The 26808-nt window shown below is 40.0% G+C and overlaps 1 protein-coding gene and 1 non-coding gene across 2 annotated transcripts; both read right to left on the reverse strand.

Annotated features, from left to right (window-relative positions):
- Window positions 1-118: 118 nt before the first annotated feature.
- Window positions 119-24867, reverse strand: Kifbp (kinesin family binding protein). Its single transcript, XM_010605900.3, has 7 exons — window positions 24360-24867; window positions 17632-17730; window positions 11673-11752; window positions 11182-11365; window positions 7463-7547; window positions 4642-4757; window positions 119-1494 (listed from the first exon to the last, which is right to left on the reverse strand). The coding sequence occupies exons 1-7, from the start codon at window positions 24783-24785 to the stop codon at window positions 619-621; spliced, it is 1866 nt and encodes a 621-aa protein (XP_010604202.1). The 5' UTR covers window positions 24786-24867; the 3' UTR covers window positions 119-618.
- On the reverse strand, window positions 17403-17482 carry LOC117287117. Its single transcript, XR_004518300.1, has one exon. It is a non-coding gene; the product is annotated as a small nucleolar RNA SNORA49 (small nucleolar RNA).
- Window positions 24868-26808: the final 1941 nt, after the last annotated feature.

Consider the following 26808-nt stretch of genomic DNA (forward strand, 5'->3'; position numbering starts at 1 on the left):
TTTGTTCCCCAGTACAAATAAACAAACAAACAAATAAATAAAAATCAAGTTTTACAACAAAGTAAAAGAAAAAATTGGAATTTTTGTATTAATTGAAATAAGTCATTTATTATATATTTCCAAGGATTTTTTTCCCCCTGGAACTGAGACAAACTATTTTACATCACTTTACAATATAATTTAGTTTTTAGTATTTTCAAAAGGGAAGTATTTCCTTGGGGATTTTGGAAAGTTAAGTATTGTAGAAAGAATAACTATAGGAAGCTTTTTCAAATACAGTAACAAGCTTGTCTACCAGGTACATTACCCAGCATTTTTCCTTGGAAGGAAGCTATCAAGTAGTAGCCAGTAGAGGGAGGCAGGAAATGTTTATAACACTACTTAAACATGAAACAAGCAATCTAAAGTAGAACTCACTTGCCACTTCAACAAGGCAAAATACATAACCGGGTATAAATTATTCATGAGCTAAATTGTATAAGGTCCTAGCAGACTCCTATCTGAAGCTCAAACTGTAGGCATCTGGCTCGGGAGGTAAGAGTCACAATAGAACTGGGCCTGTCTGTAAGGGGAAAATTCACTTCAATATTGCACATTTCCTTTCTTTAAGAGCAAGGATTAAATCGGGGCCAGCTTGCTTCTGAATCTCTCCATTTTTGTGGGAAGAAGACTAACCATTTCTTTACTAAGCTCTAGCTCAACTTCTATTTCCTGCGCAGCCTCAGGGTGCTTCTCACAGTAATCAACAATAAACTTGTAATGTTCCAGTGATGTTGCCAAATTTTCTAACTCTTTCTTGGGATCTGCGGTGATGATTTTGCCATAGAGACGAGCAACTCGGAACTTAGCTAACATGGCAGGGCGAAGAACATCTTCCCCTATGTGCTCAGGAAATACTTTATTTGGGTCTCTCAGGGAATCTAGGAAGAGCTGGTAGTACTTCAGTGCTGACTTATTCAGATTATTAATTTTCTTTACAATGTGTGAATCAGGGTCCCTGAGCTGGCCAGCGATAGCAACCTTCAAATCCATCATGTCATAGTAAGCGTGCGCAATTTCAAACTGAATCTGTCTGTTGACCAAGAGATAATACTGGGGATTCAGGTCCACAGTGAGGGGCTCTAGCATGGCTATTCTACGCTTATGCATCTTGCACCGTCTCTCCATATCGGTTTCAAAAAATGCCAGCACCTTGAACAGGGAGCTGTGGTCCTGGACGACTTCGATGTGGTCGGTGACATATCCGTCAATCTGGAAGAACTCCTTGGCTTCGGAGACATAGTGCTGACCCAGCAGGAAAAGTTCCCTGGCTTCTTCAAAATCTAAAGGCCTCAAGTATCTCACTTTCTCTTCCACTGCGGAGATGGCATCACAGAGCTCGCCAGTTCCAAACTGCACAGCTTTCTTCCTGATGCTTTCTTCCTCATCCAGTTCTTTTTTCCTTAAAGCTCTAAGTTCAGACTGTTTGTCAAGATCCAGCTCCCCTATGTTGTCCTAAAAGGAGGGGGAAAAAAAACAACCCCCCAAAAAACCTATGGTTAAGTAGGACACTCATCTCCTGCTACTGAATAAAACTCTTTAGATGGAGCAAAACACTCTTATTTCCCAACCCAGCTGAACAAAGTGTTAACTTTTTCCCCTAGAGAAAAGGATCAAACCCCCGATCTGGGGCACGTCAGGCAAATGCTATGCCACTGAGCTAGATTCCCGCCCTGCTGGAGGTGTTATCTGAACGCCTTTGAAATCTTCTTTCTTCCAATTATATTAAAAATTCAAAAATGCGAAAAAATAATTTAAATAAATAAAACACATATTACTTATCCTCTCTGGGGAACTCAAATTCATTTATACTTATTATTTTGTTGCTGTTATGTATTCAAGGCTGGACTTGAACTATGTAACCAAAGCTGGGTGCAAACTTGCCATCCTCCTGCCTCAGCCTGCCAGAGTTCTGGGATTACAGATGTACGCCACTGTGCCCAGCAAAGACTATATTTGTGCACCATGGTATTCCTTGAACCTTGGACAATGCCTAGCAGAGCTGGGACATGAAAATGGTTAACTGAATAAATTGGGGTATATTCTAAAGTCTGAAGTGAAGAAAGCTTTTTGGGGGGTGGGTACTGGGGGTCAAAGTCAGGACCTTGCACTTGCAAGGCAGTCGGTGCAACCAATGAGCTAAATCCCAGGCCCGAAGAAAGCTTTTTGATAAATTACACATATAATCAAAGGATGAAAGTGAAGTTCTTTTAAAAAATCGGTTTAAGGAAAATCTGAGTAATTTAGTAGTTTAAATACTTGAGTTTCTGAGTTTCAAATAAAGTTCTAGTTCCCAGGCAGGAAACAAAGGAACAAAGGGTAAGATCTCTGCATGGTGCACTCTGCTGGACACCACTGCCTTGGTGCAGGCCTAGGCCAGGAGCCTTTAGATCTTGCACATCCCACGTTCTCTGGGCCTTCTCTCAGCTCACTCCTCTTCCAAACAGCCTGCAGCCTCCCTTTTCCAGTCTGCCCAGAAGGGTGCTGCCTGCTCTTCCCGGCTCCAGTTCTCTAGACTTAAAAGCCCAAAGCTTTTCTCCCTATTTCCTTTCTTTCCCTAACACATCTTATCCTTACTTTCTTCCTCTAAAATGATCTTACCTCTTTAAGACCTATGCTTCTGAGACTTTAGGTTTATTTGCTTATTTAGTTTTCTTTTTTTGGTGGCATCACAAGGATATGTGGTTTTTGTTTTCTTCTTTCTAGCTTTCTTTTTCTGTTCTTGTTTTTGTGGTGCTGGGGATCCAGCCAGGACCTCAGCATGCCAGGCAAAGCTCTACCACTGAGCTCTACCCCCAGTGGGAGTATTTACTATAAAGTTACTATATTAAACCAAATGCACACTAACTCCCCTGATATATTCTCTCCTATGTATCTCACTTGTGTGTATTACACCCAAATAATTTATTTTCTTTTCCGCCTTTGTGGTTAGGAAGTAGGCTTCAGTGGGATTAGTAATCAAATGGAGTTAAAATGTGAGACTTATGTCTGATATTTTTAATAAATTTATTTTTGAGACAGGGTTTCACTATGTAGTTCAGGTTGGCCTTGAACTCGCGATGTAGCCCAAACTCAAACTCCTAGCGATCCTCTTGCCTCAGCCTCCCAAGTCTTGGGATTACAGGCGTGTGCCACCACGCCTGGGTTGTCTCAGATACTTTCTGAGGCCTTTATAGCTATTGATGAAACTCAAGTAACAACAGTGTTAAGTGGGTACCATACCTACACTGTGCTTGTGAGGAGAATGAGACACAGAGAGGTAAGAGACCTGAAACCAACACAGTTAAAAAGTGGCAGAGATGGGGCTTAGACCCACAGTGCCATGAAGTCTCCAGAGCCCACACAATCCTCACTGCAAACACATCTGCTTCTGTACTTGGACTATTGCATGGCTATTTCTTACTCTATCCTTTTCAGCTTTATTAACCTGTAAGATAATGCTGCAAGGTATATAAAGATTAGTAAGAATTACTTCCTGCCTTCAAATTGCTTACTCTAAAAGGAGATAATAAGAATATAAGTAGAATAATATAAAACAGTTTAAATTACTTAGGATGGGGCAAGAAAAGTCCTATGGACTTAAAGGAAGGAGATGACATCTGTAGGTAACAAAGAATTATTCACCCCAGTGCAGTGGTGGCAGCACATTCCTGTACTGTAGCTCCAATGCTACAGAAGCCAAAAAACAACAACAAAAAAAGACCAGGAAGATGTATCTCAGAAGTAGAATGCCTGTGGGTTCAATCCTAGTACTGCAAAAAAAATTAATAAATAGCCAGGCATGGTGGCACACAACTGTAATCCTGGCACTTGAGAGGATGAGGCAGGAGGATCTCAGTAAGTTCAAGGCCTGTCTGAACTACAGAGTGAGAGCCTGTCTCAAAACAAATGAACAAAGACCAAAATAAATAAAAATTAATTTAAAATAGTAATTCCAGTATTCTGGGAGGCTAAGGCAGAAGAATCACAACTTCAAGCCCAGCCTGGGTAACTCAGTGAGGCCCTGAATCTTCAAATGGGAAGAGGAACAAAGAAGGGGGAAGGAGGAAGGGAAGGAAAAGGAGAAAAAATAATGGAAGGAAAAAGTGGAAACAGAGCTTTTGTAAATGGGGAGGGGAAGATGGTAGAAGGGAAGGAAGAGGAATGGGGAGAAAAAGAATTAAAATATATTATGTACAGGTACAGATTCCCTATTATGAATGTGATCAATATGTGTGACAAATATGGATTCATTTTTTAAAAGTTAAAAAAAATGAAAAACTTAAAAAGGGACAGCTCAGTGCAAAAGTTCCAGGTTCGATCCCAAGTACTACTCCCCTAGATACATTCATTAATGGTTTTTTGAGAAACTACTGTGCCCAGTGACAATGATGCAATATGCATCTGAGGCAGATCTACTTCACAAGGAGCTCATACTCTGGACAAAGAAAGGTCTACAAGGAAGTAGTATTCAAGGCAGGTGCCGAAAGAAACATCTGTGAGGGCCTTCTTCGCGCCTTGCACGAGCTACACCAGGGTGCCAGGTGAGCCCAGTCCCCAGCGGAAGCTTCTGCTCACACTCTGCTCCCCAAGACAGGAAAAGGCAATGTGTGCTCTCATCACCTGCATGGACAGCTCGGCGTTCTGCATGAGTGTCAAACAGTACTTGATCCAGCATCTTGCTATTTCCCCCTTCCTCTGATGATAAAGCTCTGGGACATCGCCTTCAGCTTCAGGAGCTAAAATCATACATGTGATTTGCCCGAGTTAATGGTCATAATTATAATTCTCTCCATAGTCTGTGTTCTTTTTATATCACTTTTTGCCTGATTACAAAAGTAACAGATCTTCATTGAAGTAGGATGGGGAACACTCCCCACATCCTAATACCCAGAGGTACTCACTGCTATCCGTTTTGCGTTTTTTTTTTTTTGGTACCAGGGATCAAACTCAGGACCTTGTGCTTGCGAGGCAGGCGCAGTGCCACTTGAGCTAAATCTCCAGCCCACTTTTGCATATTTCTTTTTGGGCTTTTTTTCTTATTTTTATCTGTAAGCAAAAATTAAGGTCACAATATATTTGACTTTTTTGGTACTGGGGATTGAACTCGGGACCTTGTGCTTTCAAGCCAGGTGGCAATGTATTTGATTTTGAACTTAACTTTTTCCTCACATATTCACTACTAACACTTGTCCATATCAACTCTTTACCTTCATTTGTAAGTAAAGCACCATGTACAATTAAATGCATGTTTCATACTTAAACCATTCTTCTAATACAGAAACTCATTATTTCTCATTCTTTACTATTACAAACAACTCTAAGCATGCAGATCTGAGTATGCAAATTGGCCTACCTCCTACGGAGAGATTCTGTAAGTGAAATTTACTAAGTCAAAGGGTTTATACAACTTTAAATGTAAACAAATTATTTTCAAGAAATTCTCTAACCAACAATATTTGAGGATGCTCACAAAAAACATTTTGAGAACAATAGGCCTTGGCATCTTCTTCAGGTCTCTCTGTCTTTCTCTGTCTGTTTTTGTGTTTCTCCCTCTCTGTCAGTCCTGGGGATCTAACCCAGACCTTGTACATGCTAGGCAAATGATCTTTTGCTTGGCAACACCCGCAAACCCCAGAGCTTTCCTTTTTTTTTTTTTGGTATTGGGGATCGACTTTGCACTTACAAGCAGGCGGAGGAACAAAGCTTTCCATTTTGGAGAATACAAACAAAATGATACTTTAGTGTGGTTTTTGTTTTTGTTAGTTTTTTAAGACAAGTGCCATTTATTTGTTTGTAGTACTGGGGATTGAACACAGGATATCTGCGTGGGGCTATATTTCAGCTCTTTTTCTTTTAATTTTGAGACAGGGTCTCAAATAAGTCCCTAAATTGCCTTGGCTGGACTTAAACTTGCAATCCTGATGCTGGGCTTGGTGGTACACATCTGTAATCCCAGCACTTGGAAGGCTGAAGCAGGAGGATCACTGAGAATTTGATGCCAGCCTGGGATACATAGTGAGTTAAAGGCCAGCCTGAACTACACAGATCTGGTCACAAAAAACAAAAGGAAGGGCCAGGGATTTCGCTCAATGGCATTGTACCTGCCTTGCAAGCACAAGGTCCTGAATTCAATCCCCAGTCCCCCCCACCCAAAAAGTTTCAAAATCTAAAATTTCTTAAATTAGAGATTTCTCAACAGTGAATTGCAGAATCAGAGGATAAAAGAAAATGGAGAACTTAATACAAAACTCATTAGGGTTGGGGGTTTAGCTCAGTGGTTCCGCTGCCTGCCTCACAAGTGCAAGGACCAAGTTTGATACCCAGTACTAAAAAAAAAAAGAGAGAGAAATAACAAAAAACAAAAACAAAAAACAAAACAAAACAAAAAAACTAAATGACTCAAACACGTTAACTGTGATTTTTTTTTAAGGAAAAAGAAAACACTCATTAAGGTCTAGAGATGTAGCTCAGTGGTACAGGACTTGCCTAGAATGAATGGGTTTCTGGTTTTGGTCACCAGCACTACAAATAAAGAAGTTTACTATAATGAAAAAGATGTGAGGACACATGAGGCATGTAGTATTCTAACCAAAAATACATAATATCAATCTTGGCAAAAGGAAGGATTACACAAACCCCACTTGATGGAAATCCTATGAAATAATTAGCCTGTATTCTTTAAAAATGTTATGTGGTAGGGCTGGAGATTTAGCTCAGTGGTTCCGCCACCTGCCTTGTAAGCACAAGGTACTGAGTTCGATCCCTGGTACCAAAAAAAAAGGTTATGTGGTGCCGGGCATGGTGGCGCACACCTGTAATCCCAGCACTCTGGGGGGCTGAGGCATGAGGACTGCTGTGAATTTGACACCAGCCTGGGCTACATAGTGAGTTCCAGGTCAGTCCCAACTACATAGTGAGACCCTGTCTCAAAAAAACAAACAAACAAAAAAAAACTAGTTCTGTGGTGAAAGAGAAGAAAAGCTGAGGAACTATTGCAGATGACAGAAAACCAAAGAAATGTGACAAATGAATACCGCAGGCAATCTTGAACTAATCCAGTACCAGAAAAAAAATAGCTATAAAGGACATTATAGACATAACTAATGAAAGATAAGTACAAAAGATAAAAGAATTATATAAATTTTGCATTTCCTGAATTTTCTATCTGTTCTATGATTATGCAAGGAATAGTCTTGTCCTTAGGACATGCACTCTAAAGTACTATGGGATAAAGGAGGCTACTGTATGCAATCTTCTTTCAAAAGGTTGAGAGAGAAATAAAATACAACTGTAAATCAGGCAAATATTAACACTGGTGAATTTAGAAGAAGGGATATGATAGTTCTTTGTTTTGTTCTTGCAATTTTTTGCACATTTAAAATAATTCTGAAATGTATTTTTTAAAGAATCTATATAATGAAACATTCACTCATAAACTTACTCTCTTCTGTGGCTTGGATCTTTCCAATTTGACCAAAAATAACATTAGCAGCTGATAAACAGTGCCTGGCTTCCATAAAGCATAGCTGTTGGGGAAATAAACAAGTGAATGTAATTATCACAAAGTCTTGTTCACAACTGACATTTGCACATAGTCTATTAATAAAGTAAAAGCTATACTATCAGATATAATCTACTACAATAGAGACCCTATTCAGTAGCTGAACATTAAGAAGTTACATAAGCTGGGTATGGTGGCACACTCCTGTAATCCCAGCACTCGAGGCTGAGGCAAGAGGATCTCTGTGAGTTTGAGACCAGCCTGGGCTACATAGCAAGTTCCAGATCAGTCTGAACTACATAGTGAGACCCTGTCTCAAAAACCAAAAAAAAAAAAAAAAAAAAAAAAAAGAAGAAGAAGAAGAAGAAGAAGAAGTTACATAAGAACATAAGAAGTATCATAGTATCATCTGGTAAAACACTATCTCAGTGATTAAAACAATAATGTTCCCAAACTCAATGACACATACTGGCTGAAAGATAACTGCAGACTGAAAGTTAGCTCTTCTTATGTAACCAACAGACATATAGGAAGAGCCAGCCCTTTGGGTTCAGTCTAAACAACCAAAGTTCCATGATGAGAATTCTTAAGACCATTTACATTCTGTCAGAGATCCAAAGAGCTAATATTTATTAGGTTTAGAGATCCCTTTTATATTATATTGTTCAAAGGCCAAAAAGGAGAAATTCTAATGGGAGGAGATTTCTGTCTTTTTAAATCTTTAGAGGTTACCATGAGGCTTCCCATGTTTTAGGCTTTTTTTTTTTTTTTTGTCTTTTTGAGGCAAGATCTCAATATGCCATTTAGGCTGGCCTCAAACTCATGGCAATCCTCCTGCCTCAGCCTCCCAAGTGCTGAGATTACAGGTGTGCACCACCATGCCTGCCTTCCTACCAAGTTTTAAAGTCAATACATTTCTACAGATGAACTTCATGAAATTGACTATAATTTGAAGACTTCACAATTCAAATCAGGCATGGAAAATGATCTCAAACAATTCAAGAAGAACTCCTGTTCAGGTAACACTTTGCATTTGTCACATATGTCACAGTATTACCCAGCAGAAATACAAAGTTAAAGTTCAACTTTTAGTTGGAAGCCACCATCATTAAATAAGATGTCTACTTTGTATTGGTAAATATCAGAGACTAAATGCTTGGCTATGAACTTTAGAACTGCAGTACCTCTCCATATGGTGAACAGCTGAGCACTGTGTGTTGTATTAGCCCAGCAACATCTATACATCAAAATGTTGGTGTTAAATCTTGAAAGTCAAAAGGAAGTTACAGCTTACAAAAAGAAACTTCAATGGTCCCTCAACAGTGCCTTAACTATCATCATCACCTCAGCTTTCTCCAGATTGGCTCCCTGTGAGCAGCCACTGCTGAGACAGTGAGTGCCCTGTGCCCTAGTCTAGGTGGCTGTTAAATGTGGGACTTTAGCAACTGCCAGGTAGGAACTCATCGAGTGGCAAAACCTCAGCACTAGAACCAGATGAAGATGGCAATGATACAAATGACAACAGCATTTTTAGCTTTTTTTTGGTACCGGGGATTGAACTTGGATCCTTGAGCTTGCAAGGCAGGTGCCAGAACCACTGAGCTAAATCCCTAGCCTGACAACTGCATTTTTAAATACGGTTCAAATAACTCTTTTTGCAGTATAACTTAGCTGCTTATAACAAAAGGTGAGAAGACATTTTGGTAAAGACAGAAGTGTAGGTACTCATGAAAATTGCTGCCTGCTAAACAGAAATAATGCTTAACAACTTCAAATTCTTAATCACACTTTAAATTAACATCTAGATATCTTAGAACTATCAATATCCATGGAGTTTAAAATTATAGTGAAAATGCAATTTTCAAGTTGCTAAACAAAACAAACAAGGGGCCTCCAACAGCTATAAAAAGAAGCCACAAGCAGAGGCACTTTTTGATGATGACCACAATGAAATTGATTTATGAAAATCAGGTTTAATTGAATACTGTGATATATGCAGTAGCGTTACTTACACACTTGATCTTAGACCAAAGTCCTAGAAGTAATGCTGTAGCCATCATAGCCCTTTCTCTCCTCCTAACAGTTTTTCTGAATGAAATTCTTTCGGACAATACTTTAAACATAGGGGGCATTTACAGAACCAACACTAACAGAAAGCTTAGATAAGGTAAGGGTCCAGGAGGAAGGCAGCTATTAACCAGGGAGGTGACAGCAGAAATTCTGATAATTAGAGAATTACCAAAATTTAAGAGAAGCTTGTGAATTAGAAATAAAAATACTTTCTATTGCTAAGATATTGTAGGGACTGATAGGAAATCCAGTCGAGAAAGGTGACTTAAAAGTGTTTCAGCATTTGAAACTTAAGGACTAAATAAGAAATGGATATATTAAGAGTTCACATTAACATGAACAATTCTGATATACAACTAAGAAACTCAAATCTGTTCCTGTGTAGCAGTCCAGAAGTATATTATAGAAACCTAGAACTTTGTTTCCCCCCTGCCCATTGAGTTTATTGGTTTTTTTTTTTTTTAGGTACACAGTAGTTACATTCACCATTGGGATCTTGTACCTTTACATGACAGGTCTTGGTTCTCATTTTTTCCCCTTATCCCTGCCCTCCCTTCACCCCCTCTACCCTCCCCTATTTACAAAAACTTTGTTTCCATTTTTTTGTTTTCTCGTATTTTTCTTTTCCTTTCCTTTACCCTTCTCACTTCCCCTACACCTTTAGCCCTTTTCTTCCTATTTTACATTGCCAATTATACCATTTGGATCTTATTTACACTTTTAGTTTTTCACACCAGAGAAATGATTCAGTATTTACAGATGTGTGTCTTATTTATTTCACTTAACAGTATGTCCTCGGGCCAGGGATTTAGCTCAGTGGTTCCACCACCTGCTTCACAAACACAAGGACCCGAGTTCAATCTCCGGTACCAAAAAAAAAAAAAAAAAAAAAGTATGGCCTCAGTATGCATCCCTTTTCCTATGAATGACTCAGTTTCTCATTCTTTGTGGCTGAGTAGTATTCAGAAACCTGAAACTTTGGAACTCAGCAGGGTATTTTCTTTTTGGTACCCTGGATCAAACTCAGGACTTCACACTTGCCAGGCAGGCGCTGTGCTGCTGAGAGCTACAATCCTGGCCCTCAGCAGGATATTTTCAACATCAAAAATAGTATTACAGAGGAGCTAATTTTGAAAAATAACTGAAATGTACCATATGCTTTTATCAAAGCCCACATTTAACAGTCAACTTCCTCAGACAAATTCTCAGTTACAAGATTACCACTATATAAAGATAAAGTTATATCTACAGCATGATAAAATCTGCACTTTAAGGTAATTAATTTATCACTAAAGTGAACTGAAATAGTGTACCTATATAAAAAACAAACTGGACTTAGGTAATTCATAATTTTAGTGGTTAGCATCATGTAAGATAATGATAAAGCTCAGTATTTTAAGACCCAGAAGATTCATATAATAAAAAGCTACAAAATGTTAACAGAATAGCAAACAGGGTGCACTTTTTTGTCCAGTTTTACATTACTAACACATAAGCCAACTGTTTTTAAAAGATATCTTCACGGTATTATTGGTTGTCTCTTTGTATTCACAGTCGGAGCTGTTAGGTAACTACTTTGAGAATCTTACCTTATTGATATAAAACTGGGACAAGGTAGCAGCATTAATAGCCCACTCCATAGGGTGGTAGGCATTGTGCTCAAGCTGGCGTTTTAGCGTGCTGTGGCAATAGTGAGCAGCCTTCTCAAACATTTCCATATGCTGGTAGACTTGAGCCAGGTAATACAGGGTATGAGTATAAACCTTCTCAAACCTGTGAAGAAGAAAACCAGTATCTGCACAATGGCTTATAATTTAGAAGTAAATTTCACATATATTTATCTTGTGTCTCCCACCAACCCTTTGAGCTGTTTTTGGTTCTTTTATCTATTTGACAGATAAAGAAACGGAATCTTAGGTTTGAACGAGGTCACACAACTCATTAGGTGGCAAATGGAGGAATTAGTCACATCAGAATCTATGCTCTGTAACCTTAAGTGCCTCAAACAGCAAACATGAAGCTTTTCTGAATACCTTGTCTGCACTCTGTGGAAATACGTGTGATTTCTATTCTTACTAACCTTTTTGATCTCTCTTGTTCAGTAAGTTTCTCTTCTTCAGGAAGAAAATGCTCAGTAGGATCAAGAGGAGGACTCCCAATCTATAATTAAAACACAAAAGCACTTTAAAAATTTAAACTGTGAACACCAGACGCCCTCTTCTGGAGAAACTAATAAGTCAATTTTTATTTTTCTTTATTTCTGTGTTTTGAGACAGGGTCATGCTACATAGTCCAGTCTCGCCTCGAACTCTCAATCCTCCTGCCTCAGCTCGAGTGCTGGGATTACAGATGTGTGCCACCACATCTGGCAGAAGTCAACTTTTTTGGGGGTCACCAAGGATCAAACTCAGGACCTTGCGTTTGCGAGACAGGTGATGGCACCACTGAGCTAAATCCCTGGCCCAGAAGTCAACTTTTAAAAGCCAAATACACTTCATTTTTTCTGAATTTACTTTCATGTTACCAAAGAAGTAATTTTCTTAACCATGAAATACAAAATAGTAAAACAAATAAAAGATTACCTAAAAGCTCACATTTGACAAAAATTCAACTGCTGTTTCAGTTAAGCTAGAAGTAGGGAAAAAAAAATCCAATTTGTTAACTTGGAGATATTCCCAAGAGGGGAAAAGAGTTAAGGGCCTATCAAACAAAAAATTCTGAACATACATTCTAAAATTCCTCATGGACACAATTAACACATCCCCAGGGGAAAGAGCTTGTTATGGGTAGAAAGCATATCTTATTCTCATTAGACTCCTTTGCATTTTGCACAGTGCCTGGTATACTGCAAAAACAAATATTTAGTGAATTAAAACAGCAGAACAAATAGGAATGCTCTGCCAATCTCTGCTTACAGCTACTGCTTTTCACTGCCGTCATCATTTTGGTACAGCTCCGAGACTCCACTAATTACACAGGAATGTCTCATGTTTGTATTTTAGACCAAGTTCAGCCATAAAGTAAGGCACGAGAATACAGCAATTGAAAGTATGAATTGAGCCCGGCATGGTCGTGCACCCGTTACTCTAGCACTCTCGAAGGCTGAGGCAGGACATTCCAAGACTGAGCCGAGCCTATGCCATTTAGTGACTTAGTAAGACTCTGTTTCAAAATACAAAGCAAAAATGCAAAAGAGAGAGAGAGAGCCTGGGGATGTAGCTCAGTATAAAGACTCTGGGTTCAGTCCCCAGCAACACACACAAGTGTGCACGCGCACACACACACACACACACACACGCATGCTGTGGGTCCTGGAGCCAGATCATGTAGACTGAAATCCCAGCTCCATGATTTACGACTGGGGTGGGTTTCTGGGTAAGGCTCATACCTCTGATACCTCTATTTCCTCATCTATAAAACACAGATAATAGGGCCGGGGATTTAGCCAGTGACACCAAGTCTGCCTAACAAGCACAAGGCCCTAAGTGTGATCCAAAAAAAAGATAATAGTATCTACTTCATAAAGTTGTTATGAGGATTAAATGAGCTAATATTCATAAATCATATATTACAGTACCTGAAAATATGCTAAGTACTGTGTTTATAAAATAAAATACTACTCTAACTTACAAGATTTTATCCCTTAACCACATCTCAGTCTAGCAATTACTTCAGAATAATTTTCTTCTTTTTCTGTTTCAGCAATTTTATTTTTAAAAAATCCCTCGAGGGCCAGGGAATTTAGCTCAGCAGTTCCTGCCTGCCTTGCAAGCACAAGGACCAGAGTTTGATCCCTGATACCAAAAAAAAAAAAAAAAAAAAAAAAAAAAAAAAAAATCCCTCAACCTTTACATAATAACTAATTACACTTTTTTGGCATGCAGAGTACAAAGAACAATAGCCTGGGGTCAAACAAACCAGATTTAAATCCAGAATCTGCCATACACCATATGCTAATGTCCCTGAATCTCCAGCTCCATAACTATAAATGAGAATAACACCTACTTCATTGAGCTGTACAAATAAAATGTAATCTATTTAAGCATATGATAAACATTGGTTTTTATTAGTTATATCTTATGGTGGTTGTTTTTTGGGTTTTTTTTAAATACTGGGGACTAAACCTGAGGGCTCTTTATAGCTGAGCTACATTCCCAGTCCTTTTAATTTTTATTTTAAGACAGGGTCTCACTAAATTGCCTATGTTGGCCTTAAACTTACGATCCTCCTGGGCCGGGGATTTAGATCAGGGGCGCCGCACCTGCCTTCCTGAGTTCAATCTCCAGTACCTCCCCGCCCCCCCGCCGCAAAAAACACAACTTAAGATCCTCCTGCCTCAGCCCCCTGAACAGCTGAGATTACGGAGGTGTAGCACCATGCCAAGCTATTAGCTACATCATTTAAAACTTAACAAGTTAATTTTTATTAGTTAACCTAATCATTCAGTTCACATTTTCGGAGTCTTATTATGGGAAAATGTTTACAGTTATAATCAATATGTACAAAAGTACTGTACAAATATTTTCCCTGTACTGATGATCCAAGTATTATCATTTTAATAATTATATCCTATTCCCTTTTGTTAGTATATCATAGATGACTTAGCCATTTTACAATTACTAGACATGTATTTTCATTAACTTTTCCTTACCTATTTCATTATCTGATCCTCATTCTATTTCTGTGTTATGGAGGTAAGTGGGTCATTTCCACCTCAGACGAGTGGATGGCCTAGAAAGTTTGGGAGTTCTTCCTAGTTAAGTAGCTGGATATGATCACAAGTAAAACCAGAATCCACATTCCTATCTTTAAGTTTACTGATTTCCCCCCTTTTGTTTCAATTTCTCCTTTACTTAGAATATTGCAAAAGATTTTTAAAACAATATAATTTCTGCCATTAAGTCAATAAGCTTTATGAAATATTAAAACTATTTTTATTCCATGTTATACATTAGTAACAACCAAGTACAAGGCAAACAGTTACACTTCTCCAACTAAACTCAATTTTATATTTTCCTAAACTGAAATCTTACATTTAATTTACTGAAACCTTCACACCTAGTAGTACTGTTACGCTTTATGCGTATCTGGATGGATCAAGTGTGACATCCATCACTTCAAGCAGAGGCACTGCTCTAGAAGCTGGAGAGAGCAGGGACTAGAACCATGGGAACGTCATTGCTGCCCGAAGGAAGCTTATGCTGCAGTAGTGAATATGGTAAAAATCACTAAATGCACAACATGTTAGTGTAAGTGTGAAGGAGAACAAGTAGGACAAGGGGCCCAGAGGTGTTGGGAAGGTGGTTGGATGTTACATGGGGTGACCAGTGAGGCCCATTTAATAGGGGACATCGAGTAGAGACCTGAAGGAGCTGAGGGTGCAAGCTACGTGGACGTCTGAGGCAGAGCCTCCCAGGCAGAGGCTGACTGGGAGCTTGAGTGGTGTTTTAGCAACAGCAAAGAGCCCAGTGCAGCCAGCACAGAGTAAGGGGAGACAGAAGGTGAAATTAGAGAAGTAATGACACCCTCAGCACATAAGACTTGGAGGTCTTTGAAAGGTCTTTGAGACCTGTTCTGAGTGAGACGGGAACAGGGATGGCGAACCTTTTAAGAGTTTTCAATGATAACAAACAGCTGTCTGTGGCACATGTGCTACGGGTTCCCCACCACTGTCTCAAAGGATTCTGAATGGGGCACGAAAAAGCAGGAAGACCAATTAGGAGACAAATGAATAATCTCAGCAAGAGAGGACAGCAACTGGACCAGGTGAACATGATGTAAAGGTGAAGCCAACAGGATAGGTGAGAAGTGTAAGGAAAGGAAAAGAAGAATCTCCAAAGATTTTAGGCCTCAGCAACCGCAAGAAAGAACCTGGTTTTTATAGCAAGAGAAACTGGGAGGGGAGGGGGTTCTCAGACTATTGGAAACTCTTTTTTTTTCTTTTTTCTTTTTTTTTTTTTTTTTTTTTTTTTTTTTTTTTTGAGACAAGGTCTTGCTGTGTAGTTCAAACTGACCTTGAACTCAGCAATCCTCTGGCCTCAGCCTCCCAAGTGCTGAAATTATAGGCATGCTTCAGCAAGCCTGGTTTGGAAACTACTTTTAAACAGTAGTTTTAGAGATACCTTCACCACAATACAAATGTCAGCTAGGTGTGGTGGTACAGGCCTGTAATCCTAGCACTCAAGAGGCTGAGGCAGGGGGATCGTCACAAGTTTGGGGCCAGCCTGGGCTACATAGCGAGTTCAAGTCCAGTGTGAATTACATGGACAGAGAGTGACAGGGAGGAGAAGCAAGCAAGCAAAATGCAAGTATCAGCTGAGTATAATGCTGTAGGTATGTAAACCCAGCAATTTGGGAGGTTAAGGCAGGAGAATCACAAATTCAAGGTCACCTTGGGCAACATAGCAAAGGCCTCTTCTGGAGGAAAAATCTATTGTTGAATTGGCAGCGTGGAACTGGAGATGTAAGACTAGAGACACAATTTAGGAGTCATCTACAGAGAGACAGCATTTTAAATGAATGCAATGCAATGAAGAAAAAAGCCCAAGGCCTGAACTTTGGGCACTCTAGTGTTCAGAGCTGGGAAACAGCGCTGAAAACTGTGCGGGGGAACCAAGCAATGTGATCCTGGAGGTCAAGTGATCAAAGTGTTTCTAGAAAGAGAGACGGATCAATTGACCAACACATAAATCACAGGAGGACTTAACAAGGTACTGATTCTTAATGGCTTTAAGAGACCTCAAAATATCTCTTATTTAAGAGTCCCACAAATAAAATTAACTAAAATTTGATTCAATTTAAAAACCGTTGGTAGGCAAAAGTTAATGATTAAGGACTGGAAGGCAAACTTGCTATTCACTGCCTTCTGGCTGCTATGCCATGAACTGTTTCTCCTCTGTGATGCCCCTCTGCTATGCTGCCTGCTTTGAAGCCAGCCTATTATGGACTAAAACCTCTACAAACTGTGGCCCTGAAATAAATCTTTACTCCTTCAGCTTGTGGGTGTCAAGTTTTTTGTCCCAACAACAAGAAAAGTAACTAAGAGCCCCTACCTCAAAGATTTCAGATGTTATCCTCAATTAATTCCTGTTTTCTCAAAGCACTATTTACAGTAGAAACCAAAATAGAATTCTAGATTACAAATACAAAATATTCAATTAGTATTTTAGAATAACATTAAAATATTTCCCTCATATCTGTATTTATCTTTCAAATACTACCTTTTAAGCCCCCAAATCTTGTTTTGTTTTGTTCTGGGGATCAAACTCGGGAACTTTCACTTGTGAGGCAGGCAACAGCACAACTGAGCTAAATCCCTGGCCCTTGTTTTGTCTTCTGACACAGGGTGTTCCTCTGTGGTCCAGGTTGGCTTTGAACTTGCTATGTAACCCAGGATGGCTTCTACTTCAAAATCCCATTCCTAAATCTCCCAAGTGCTGGGATCATAGGTATGTGCCATCATGCCAGGTCCAAATCTTTTATATACATAATTTCAACTGTTAGGTATCTTCTAGACAGCTGTACAGAGAAGCTGTTGGGTCCACTGAAAGGTCACACCAATATTCTGAACAAGGAATCTTGTATCTCTTTTTTGTTTTGTTTTGTTTTGTTTTGTTTTGCAGTACCAGGGATTGAACACAGGGCCTCTGCCCTTAAGTACATCCTCAGTCCATCTTTAATTTTTATTTTGAGACAGGGTCTTGCTAAATTGCCCAGGCTAGGGTCCAAATTGTAATTGTTCTGCCATAGCCTCCCAGAGGGCTAGGATTATAGGACACCAGTAGGCCCAGCTTATATTGATTTTTTTTTTTCTGTCAGGCAAGTATGGGGCTCCACAAGAAAGCAGAACCTTGCCAGGGAGGGAGATGTACTTTCTCATCTATCTTCAAGCTATATTGGTTCTTTTTTTTTGGTACTGGGAATCAAACTCAGAACCTTGTGCTTGCAAGGCAGGCATGGTGCCACTGAGCTAAATCCCTGGCCCTGCTGATTCTTGACTAACTGAAATTAAACTTAAAATTTTATGACATATGACATACCTCTTTCATATACTGATTATATAGTGCTTCTGATGATTCTAGGTAAGTCTGTGCAGTTTCGATTTCTTCTCTTTCAGACCATAAAATACCCAAGTTATTCTAAAAAATAAAGAAAAGAGAAGCAAAGAATGACACAAGATGAATTAAAACAACTCTCATACTTTCAAAGACAATATTTACCAGTCAAACAGTATTGGCATTTGATTAAAAATGAATTACTCATAATAGTCCTAACCATATATAGTATGATAGATAACCACTAAGTAGGACTCCAAAAATACCTGCCTCCTACTATCTATGCCCTTGGTAATCTCTTCCCCCTTGAGTATGGGACTGGATTTAGCTATTTGAATTTAATGAACAAAATTAGGAGAAGTGAAGGAAAGCCATTTCTAAGATTAGGGTATGAAATGCTACAGCAACCACCTTGTGTCCCCTCCTGCTCTCTTCAGGAAGCCAGCCATCATGTTGTGAGGCACCCTGTGGAGACGCCAGGGTGGAAAGGAATGGAGGGGGTCAACAGTTTAAGATCCTTGGATAAGACATCTGTGAGGAACTAAATTTTGCTGACAAAGATGTGGGAGAGTTGGAAATAAGGACTCGCCCCAGTCTAGTATTCAGGTGAACCTGGGCAGGAGGAATCTCGAGCCAGAGACAGCAGGAGCTCAACTTAGGTGCAAATGACTTAACAGGCAAGGAGCTGGGCCAGGCTGAGACCCTGAGGTAACAGAGACGAAGATAAACCAGAAACATAATGTTTTCAAAATCTTATAATCTCCTGCAGAAACCGCTTTAAAAAAAGAAACATTCTCAATAGTTACCATTCCATAAGCCTGTAATTCAAATTATGGTATTAAAATTCTTAAAATGGGGCCGGGGATTTAGCTAAGGGGTTCTGGCATGTACTTTGTTAAGTGCAAGGACCAAAAAAAAAATCTTAAGATGCTATGTCTTTTCTTGTCAGTGAAATCAGATTCCTAATGTTTAGCATTTCGAACAATAAAATAAAGCCAGATGTGGTTGTAATGTAATCTCAGCACTCAGGAGGCTAAGGCGGGAAGATTGCTGCAAGTACCAGGCCAGCCTGGGTTACTAGTAAGTTCAAGGACAGCCTGAACTACCCTACCCCGTCTCTAAAAACAAGCAAACACACAAATCAAACAATAAAACATGTTTGTGTTTCCGGAGAGTTCTTAAAATTTATAGTTTTATCATATCCTGCCAATCAAAAAGTCACTGATTCTTCTTTTTTCTCTGTCTTTTCTTGTATTGATCTCTATGCCTGGCCTCTTCTTTTCTATTTCCAACTGTACCAACTTTTTTCTGCTACCATGAAGGCTAAAATGAAGCTGGAGCTGGGGATTTAGCTCAGTGGTGCCGCCACCTGCCTCACAAATGCAAGAACCTGAGTTTGATCCCTGGTACCAAAAAAAAGGGTAGTTGAGTGGATTTGAGGTTCTTTCCTAATAACATGTTTAAGTCGTGTCAGTTTTTCCCCTGCCTTGAAACCCTGACCAGGCTCTGCAGTGAAAACAAGGCCTGTTTTGAGGGTCAGAACTCAGTACTAGAGGACTAGGGCCCCACTAGACAATGGGGTTATACTGCCTTGCATCCTAGGGATGCTCCTCCTCACAGGACGCTTCTGAGCCTTGCGTCTACCATCTTCTCTTACTTCCCTAGGGAAGGGAACAGGATAAAGAATTAGTTTTTAATGAAGAGATGTTTTACCTCAGGTCTATGGACCCCCAAGGAGTCCATAGAGAATTCAGAGCCTATGAATTTGGACAGAGAAAAAAAAAAAAAATCACAAATTTATCTCCACTAATCTAAAATTGAGCATTTCTTTTGATTATCAATATAGGAAACAAACTGCAGCAGTACTTGGGACTTTGTGAACAGAAATGAAAAGAATTCATCATCTTTATGCTCAACATTAGAATTATCAAATACATTGATATAGTTGTTCAACATCAACAAAGAAGCATATAAACTAGGTGTGGTGGCCCAAGCCTATAATCCCAGCACTCTGGGAGGCTGAGGCAGGATACTAAATTCAATCCCAGCCTGAGAAACTTAGTGACTTTGTAAGAACCTTGTCTCAAAAAATAAAACCAGCTGGAGGTATAGCTCAATAAAAAGGCCCTGGGTTCAATCCCCAGTACAAAAAAAACTATAATGTGTACCTTTTTTTTTTTTTTCTTTTTTTTGAGACAAGGTCTCCCTTTGCCCCCTTGGCTGGCCTGGAACTCCTGGGCTTCTATCTCAATCGCCCAGGTAGCTGGGACTCCAAGCATGTGCCACCATAATGAGCCACACATTTGTTTTTAGAATATTTTAATCGGTAGAGGTGGCGCACACACACCTGAAACCCCAGCACTTAGGAGGCTGAGGCAGGAAGATCACAAGTTTGAGGCCAGCCAGAGCTATATAGTAAGTTCAAGGCCATCCTAAACTATATAGTAAGACCCTATTTCAAAAAACCAAAAATAAATAGTAAAAAATGAAATATTTTGATAGCTATACTACTATATTATTGACTTCTTTTGTAACTGTATATATTTCATTTAATGCACTTAAAATCATTACTATTATGAAATATCAGCTTCACCAGACTGCCAAAAGGGCATGTAGAACAAGAAAGGTTTAGAAACCCTACAGTTTAAAAGCAACTTGACGCCTGTAATCCCAGCACTCGGGAGGCTGAGGGAGGAGGATCGCTGTGAGTTCGAGACCAGACTGGGCTACATAGTGAGTTCCAGGTCAGCCTTAACTACATAGTGAGACCCTGTCTCAAAAAAACAAAAATAAATAAATAAACAAACAAACAAATAAATAAATAAAAGTGACTTGATCATTTCACTGGAAATAACTGTTTGGTCTTCTGGCTTCATGTAATATATTCAGACTATAAATTTATTTTTCATTTTGTAACTATTTTTAATTAGCCTTGGCATCTTGGATTGCAAGCCACACTGGAATTGCACTAAGACTGGGCAGTTCTCTGCTCTGTTATTCATGCAGTCCCTTCCAGGACCCTCAGAAGTAATGAAGGTTTGATAGACTCTGCATTGCTCATAATTTAACGACTGTCTTTCTCAGAGACAGATCCACAAGGCACCTTCTCCTCCATCCCTACTCCACTTTATTTTTTCATAGGATGACACAAGTCCCTGCGTAACTCCACTGAGGCATGACAGGAGTCAGCCACTCCCTCCCAACACTGTCACACCTGCTCCAGAAGGCCTGGCTGTGGCAGCGAACCAATGGCAGCATAGTATTTGTTTTCCTTTTAAGACAAAAGACATTAATGTATGAGTTTTTTCTGAAGTACAACATCAGTATTCAGGTTTAACTGCAGTGCTGTCACTTTGCAGTAAATCAATGGGTTTGGTGTTGCAGCTGGGTGCTCATCTATACAGGGTTCGCCATCACTGCCCTAGAGACTCACCTAGCAGCCAGAACTGGAAGGTAGGTCACACTGTTTTGGAACAGGGATGTATTTGGCTTCCAGATCCAGGGAAGGCTATGCCACAAAACGCAGCCATGCCAGTGTGTGATAACTCTTAAAACAAACAGACCTAGAGCATGTCCAGAAACTACGAAGATTCTTCTTTTGGAATATTAAGGTCCTGAAGGCAAGGACAAGTAGAGAGCTAGAATAGTTCTGTTTTTAAAATTAAATTACCTTTAGTTTTAGGTTTAAATGTTGACTCCACAGAGGAGCTGGGGATGTGGCTCAGAGGTACCATGCCTGCCTGGCACACACAAGGTCCTGAGTTCCATCTCTGGTACCACCAAAAAACAAACAAAAAACAAAACAAAACAAAAAAAACAGAAAAGTACTCATACAGTTCATATAGAACCTAGGAGTTGGGTGAATAATCTACTAATTTCTTAGGAAATGTTACTAAAGCAAAGTAATCAAGATGGTAATGCCAATAAGATGGTATATTGCTGACAGCAAGGATCAGAAGGAATATGAGAGGAAAATATTCCCAATGTCCCCAGAACACAGTGAAGTTAGTAGAAAGGAAGTCTCTTTTGATAATCTAATGTTAAGTTCAAGTTCTATAGCTTCACAAGAAGACAGATTGAGACAAAGCAGTTAGAATATCATAAATTCACCAGGTATGGTGGTACATACCTATAATCCCCGCACTCTGGGAGGCTGGAAGCAGGAGGATTGCAAGTTGGTCTGTTTTTGGTACCAGGGATCGAACTTGGTCCTTGCGCTTTCGAGGCAGGCGGCGGAACCACTGAGCTAAATCCCCAGCCCAGGATTGCAAGTTGGAATTCAACCTAGCCAACTTAGCAACGTAGTGAGACCCTGTCTCAAAACAATTTTAAAAGGGGCAGAGTGTGTGTCAGGATGTAGCTCAGTATAAAGGCTGCGAGTTCAATCCCTAGTGCTGTAAAACATACAAAAATGACTATCCTAAATTCCTATGACGTGCTTTCAAGCCTTTTCATATACATGTGTAAATATATACACACATGTATATATTTCTATGTTTGTTTTTGTTACTGGGGCTCAAACTCAGGGCCTTGCACTTAAGAGGCAGGCGGCAGAACCACTGAGCTAAATCCCCAGCCCTGCATTTGTATATGTATATTTACATGCATGTTATACATACACACTTCATATATGTAATATATATATACATATTACAAAATCTTATACAAAAATGGAATCATTCAACATAATTCTAAACATACCTAACAGTCTTCTCCCTCCTTTTTTTTTTTTTTTTTTTTTTTTTTTTTTTTTTTTTTTTTTTTTTTTTGCAGTTATGGGGATGGAACTCAGGATCTTGTGCTTATAAGGCAGGCATGGTGCCACTGAGGTAAATCCCTGCCCCCAGTATTAACTTTCTTTGGAAACACAGTCTCACCACCTTGCTTAGGCTAGCCTTAAACTGTACTCAAGCAACCTTCCTGCCTCAGGCTCCCAGATCAGACACACTGTGCACTTGGCTGACATTTTTTGTTAACACATATAAATAATTATTTTTCACGATTGCATACTGTTTTATATAGATGCAGCAGATTTTAGTTAAGCATAACCCTACTGATATTTATTTATAATATTTTCCTTTTTTAATGAGAAGTACCCATGTTTACATGACTTTGCTGATCTATCCTAAGATAACTTCAGAACACTGTGGTGGAATTTTTAAATTAGAGTCTTGACTTGAGTTTTGATACATACTGAGCTCCAAAAAGTTTCCATGAATTTACATTCCCACTAGCAATAAGAGATGGCATCCATTCCATCACAGACTCTTCAATACTGATTGTAATTAATACCTTCAATCATCTCTACCCTAATACAATTTTTTTTTTTGTTCTTTCAGTTTTTCTTTTTCTCCTCCCCTCACCCCAGACCGGGGATTTAACTCAGGACCTTGTGCTTGCCAGGCAGGCACAGTGCCTTTGAGCTAAATCCCCCACCCCTTTCAGTTTTTCTTTTATTAGTAAGGTCAAATCTCTTACGTGTAGTAAAGATAATGAAATACTATATTGTGTGGAGTTGCTGGTGGAATAAATAGGACAACAGAACAGAACTGCTCAGGAAAGATAATGACAAATAGAATCTGACCGAATTACTGCAGCTCTACTGTTTTAGCACTTGGTAGGCTACTAATAGTGATTACATTTCTTCTCATTCGTTTCTATTTGTTTTTCTTTATTCTTTCAGATAAACATATTCAGTTTGTCAAATGCTAAGAAAAAAGCCTGTATTTCTGCAAGAATTACTGCAGAAATGAAGCGAGAGAATGCTATTTTCATGTTTAATCTCACATTCAGAATGTTGTCCTTCTAGTTTTAAAATTATTAAATTCTATTATCCTTAGTATTGCTATAAATGTAAAATTCCTATAAAATTTTATCAGTTATGGCTGGTATACAAGAACTACTGATATTATATATTTTTCTTCTTTGAACTCATCTAACAGTTTCTCAGCTGATAACTTTAGATGTATAGGTATACAATCACATGTGCAATGATTTATATTGTCTATTTATTTTGTCTTTGTTACTGGGGCTTAAACTCAGCCTCTGAATTACCTCCGCAGGCCTTTATATTTTTTATTTATATATTTTTAGTTATTTGAGACAAGGTTTAGGTAGTTTAGGCTGGCCTTGAACTATGTAGCCTAGGCTGGCCTCAAACTCGCAGCGATCCTCTTGCCTCAGCCTCCTTAGTGCTGGATTATGGGCATGCACCACCACGTTTAGCTGGCCCTTTATTTTATTTTAGACAAGTTCTTGCTAAATCGCTGAACACCCAGGCTGGGCTCGAATTTGCGATCCTCCTGCCTCAACCTCCCAAATGTTAGAATTACATACGTGCGCCACCATGCCCGGCTCTATTTTATTTTTATGTATTCGTTTTAATTTTCTAAAATCTGTAACTTATTTACTCTCTATATTTTGCACTGGACAGAACTACGACTTCCCCCAGTACTGGTTGGCGACTCTGAATTTTTCTAATAGAATCAACAGGATTTGGGCAGGTGGAAAGGCGATGATGGAAAGCTTATTACAAAGCAGGAGTCGGGGAAACCAGCGACGCCCGGGAGGAAGTGGGCTCTGGGGGTGGAGGTTTTGGAAGCCGGGGTTGGAGATCTAGTTTCAAGGCATAGAGGAAGTCCTTCTGACGGGCTCTTCAGGAGGTTCTAGGGACCCGCTGGCCTCACCCCGAAGCTGTGGCGCCGCGCTCTCACCTGCGCCTGGATGCTCAGCGACACGCAGCCGGGCGACAGCCGGTACAGGCGCAGCAGCCGCAGGCACTTGGCCAGGTGCTCCTCCCCCGCCGACAGCTCTTCGGTGTCGATGTGGTTCACCCCGAGGTGGAACTCGATGACCGCCAGCCTCACCGCGCGCTGCGCACCCGGGCCCTCGGCCTCCACCGCTTCGGTCGGCTGGCCCAGGGCGTGGTCCCCTGCGCCCAATTCGTCTTCTGCCTGAGGCCGCTCATCCTCGTCCTCTGGCGCGGGGCCGAGCAGCGCCTTGACCTCTTCCAGTAGCGCCCGGGCGCTGTATTTCGACTTGTACGGCTCCTTCTCCGGGTTTTTATGCAGTTCCACCCGCGACAAGGCCAGCGCAGCCTGGAATTTCTCACGGATCTCGGCGCTTGGAGCGCTCGCCATAACGGCCTCCACAGTTTAAGCCGCCTCACTGCGAGCAGTCCAGGATCCCGCCCTCCTTCTTTGCGACACTTTCACTTACGGCCTTCCGGAAAGAAACCAATAAAGTCAAACAAGGCAACTGCAATATGCTTGGCAGCGACCAATGGAAAGGCGCACTGGTCACCATAGCAACCGTGGCTAGGGAAGCGAGGCTGTCAAGGAGCATCTTGCACCTTCAGTGTCTCCAGGTGTCTCTCTTGCTTCGCCCGGAGAAAAGATATGTGGTTACAGTGTAAATAAAAGTAATGTCGGCTTACTTTTATGAAAAATTTCGGGATATCTACAATAACTCTACTCGCATTGATATAAGCTGAAAGGCAGACACATTAGTGTATATGTAAACCATCACTGATTTTTTAAAAATTTTTTTGAGAGGATGTTAACTATGTAGCTAGCCCGGGCTGGCCTTAAACAGGTAGTGCATTACGCGTGTGCACCACCACGAACAACCGCCCACCCCCAAAATTGCTTTAAAGGCTCTAGAGCTAGGGATGTAGCTCAGTGGCAGAGTGCATGCCTAGTATGTGCAAGGTCCTAAATTCAATCCCCAGCACTAAAAATACCTGAAATGTAAACAATACTCATTTTTTAAATTGAGTTTATTGGTACACTTTAGGTATACAGAGTACAGTTACATTCATTACTGGGATCTTGTACCTTTATAGGACAGGTCTTGGTTCTCATTTTTTCCCCTTGTCCCTGCCCTCCCTTCACCTTCTCCTCACCTCCCCATTTACAAACACTTTATTTCCATTTTTTCATTTTCTCATTTTTTTTTACTCATTTTTTATTATTACCATATACCTCTTTTCTTCTCCTTCTTCTTCTTCTTCTTATTATTATTATTGTTTTGGTACCTCAGAACCTTGTGTTGCCAGGCAGGCACTGTGCCATTGAGCTATATCCCTGGCACCATATTACCTCTTGATCAAGAGCCATGAAATGAATACAAAAAGCACTCAGTGATAGACAAGTATTCTCACTTGAAATGCAAAGTTCAGGGGTGCAGGCAACCACCCCAAAAATAAACAGGTTAAGTCCCACAACTGTTACATCTAACTCATTCATAGCTTCTCCCGTTATACCTTCTTAAATTAATGTCAAAGAAGGCTGAAGCAGGAGGATTGCCAAGAGTTTGAGGCCAGCCTGGGCTACATAATGAGTTCAAGGCCTGTCTGAACTACATAGATCCTGTCTCAAAGTAATAATGATAATAATAAACAAAAATAAAATTATTTTAATTATTAAGCACTAGGTATGTAAAGTGCTTTGAGATATACAAAGGAGCACTGATTTTGGAATGTCAGATGTTTCAGTTTCACTCAGATCTGCTTCTTAACTTTCTAAACTTTAGGCTTCTTGTGGTAAAATATGAAAATATCTCTAAAGAATTTTTCTAAGGAGTCAGTACCTTATCGTTGGGAAACCTTATCCATTTCCAAGGCCTTTATTACCTACGCTGCTTACTCCCAAATCCAATCTGCAGTCCAGATGGCTCTCTAGGGCTCCAGCCCGGACCATCCAACATCCAAGTAGAACAATCACACCTGAGTGTTCTACCAGCACCTGAGCACTATAAGTGGTTCTTGTTAACTTCAGAAAATTGGCTCCAGGAGCTGGCCCATATTCCAAAGTTCATAAACGGGCATATTTGCACATAACCTATCCACATCCTCCCACGTACTTTTTTTTCCAGCTATTTTGATTCTTCAGATAAGATAGCAGCTAATTTCTTGCACATGTTACACCTGGCCACAATTGAGAACAGAACTAATCCCGAATGTCACCGGCCCACAGCAAAGGACCAACAGGAACTGTTTGGTAGGAGCCAGTGCGCTTTCTACAGTGGTCCAGGCAGTCAGACGGTGATGGACACTGTAACCATTGAGAGTCAAGTTCTAGACAGTGGCAGGCAGTTCAGAGCTGTTCAACATACGGTTCAAAAACAAATTACAAGAAAAGTGAGAAAGAGAAACACCAAAAT

The sequence above is a fragment of the Fukomys damarensis genome, unplaced genomic scaffold (assembly GCF_012274545.1).
Source record: "Fukomys damarensis isolate Sample0158 unplaced genomic scaffold, DMR_v1.0_HiC HiC_scaffold_20, whole genome shotgun sequence".
Taxonomy (NCBI): Eukaryota; Metazoa; Chordata; class Mammalia; order Rodentia; family Bathyergidae; genus Fukomys; species Fukomys damarensis.

Bases quoted from the DNA above. Each gene is read 5' to 3' on its own strand.
- Kifbp (XM_010605900.3), bottom strand. From the start codon at position 24,785: ATGGCGAGCGCTCCAAGCGCCGAGATCCGTGAGAAATTCCAGGCTGCG. The intron at 11,753-17,631 runs GTATGTCATATG...TTTTAATTATAG, and splicing joins ATAATCAGTATATGAAAGAG to ATTGGGAGTCCTCCTCTTGA. The intron at 11,366-11,672 runs GTTAGTAAGAAT...TCTTCTTCACAG, and splicing joins GAACAAGAGAGATCAAAAAG to GTTTGAGAAGGTTTATACTC.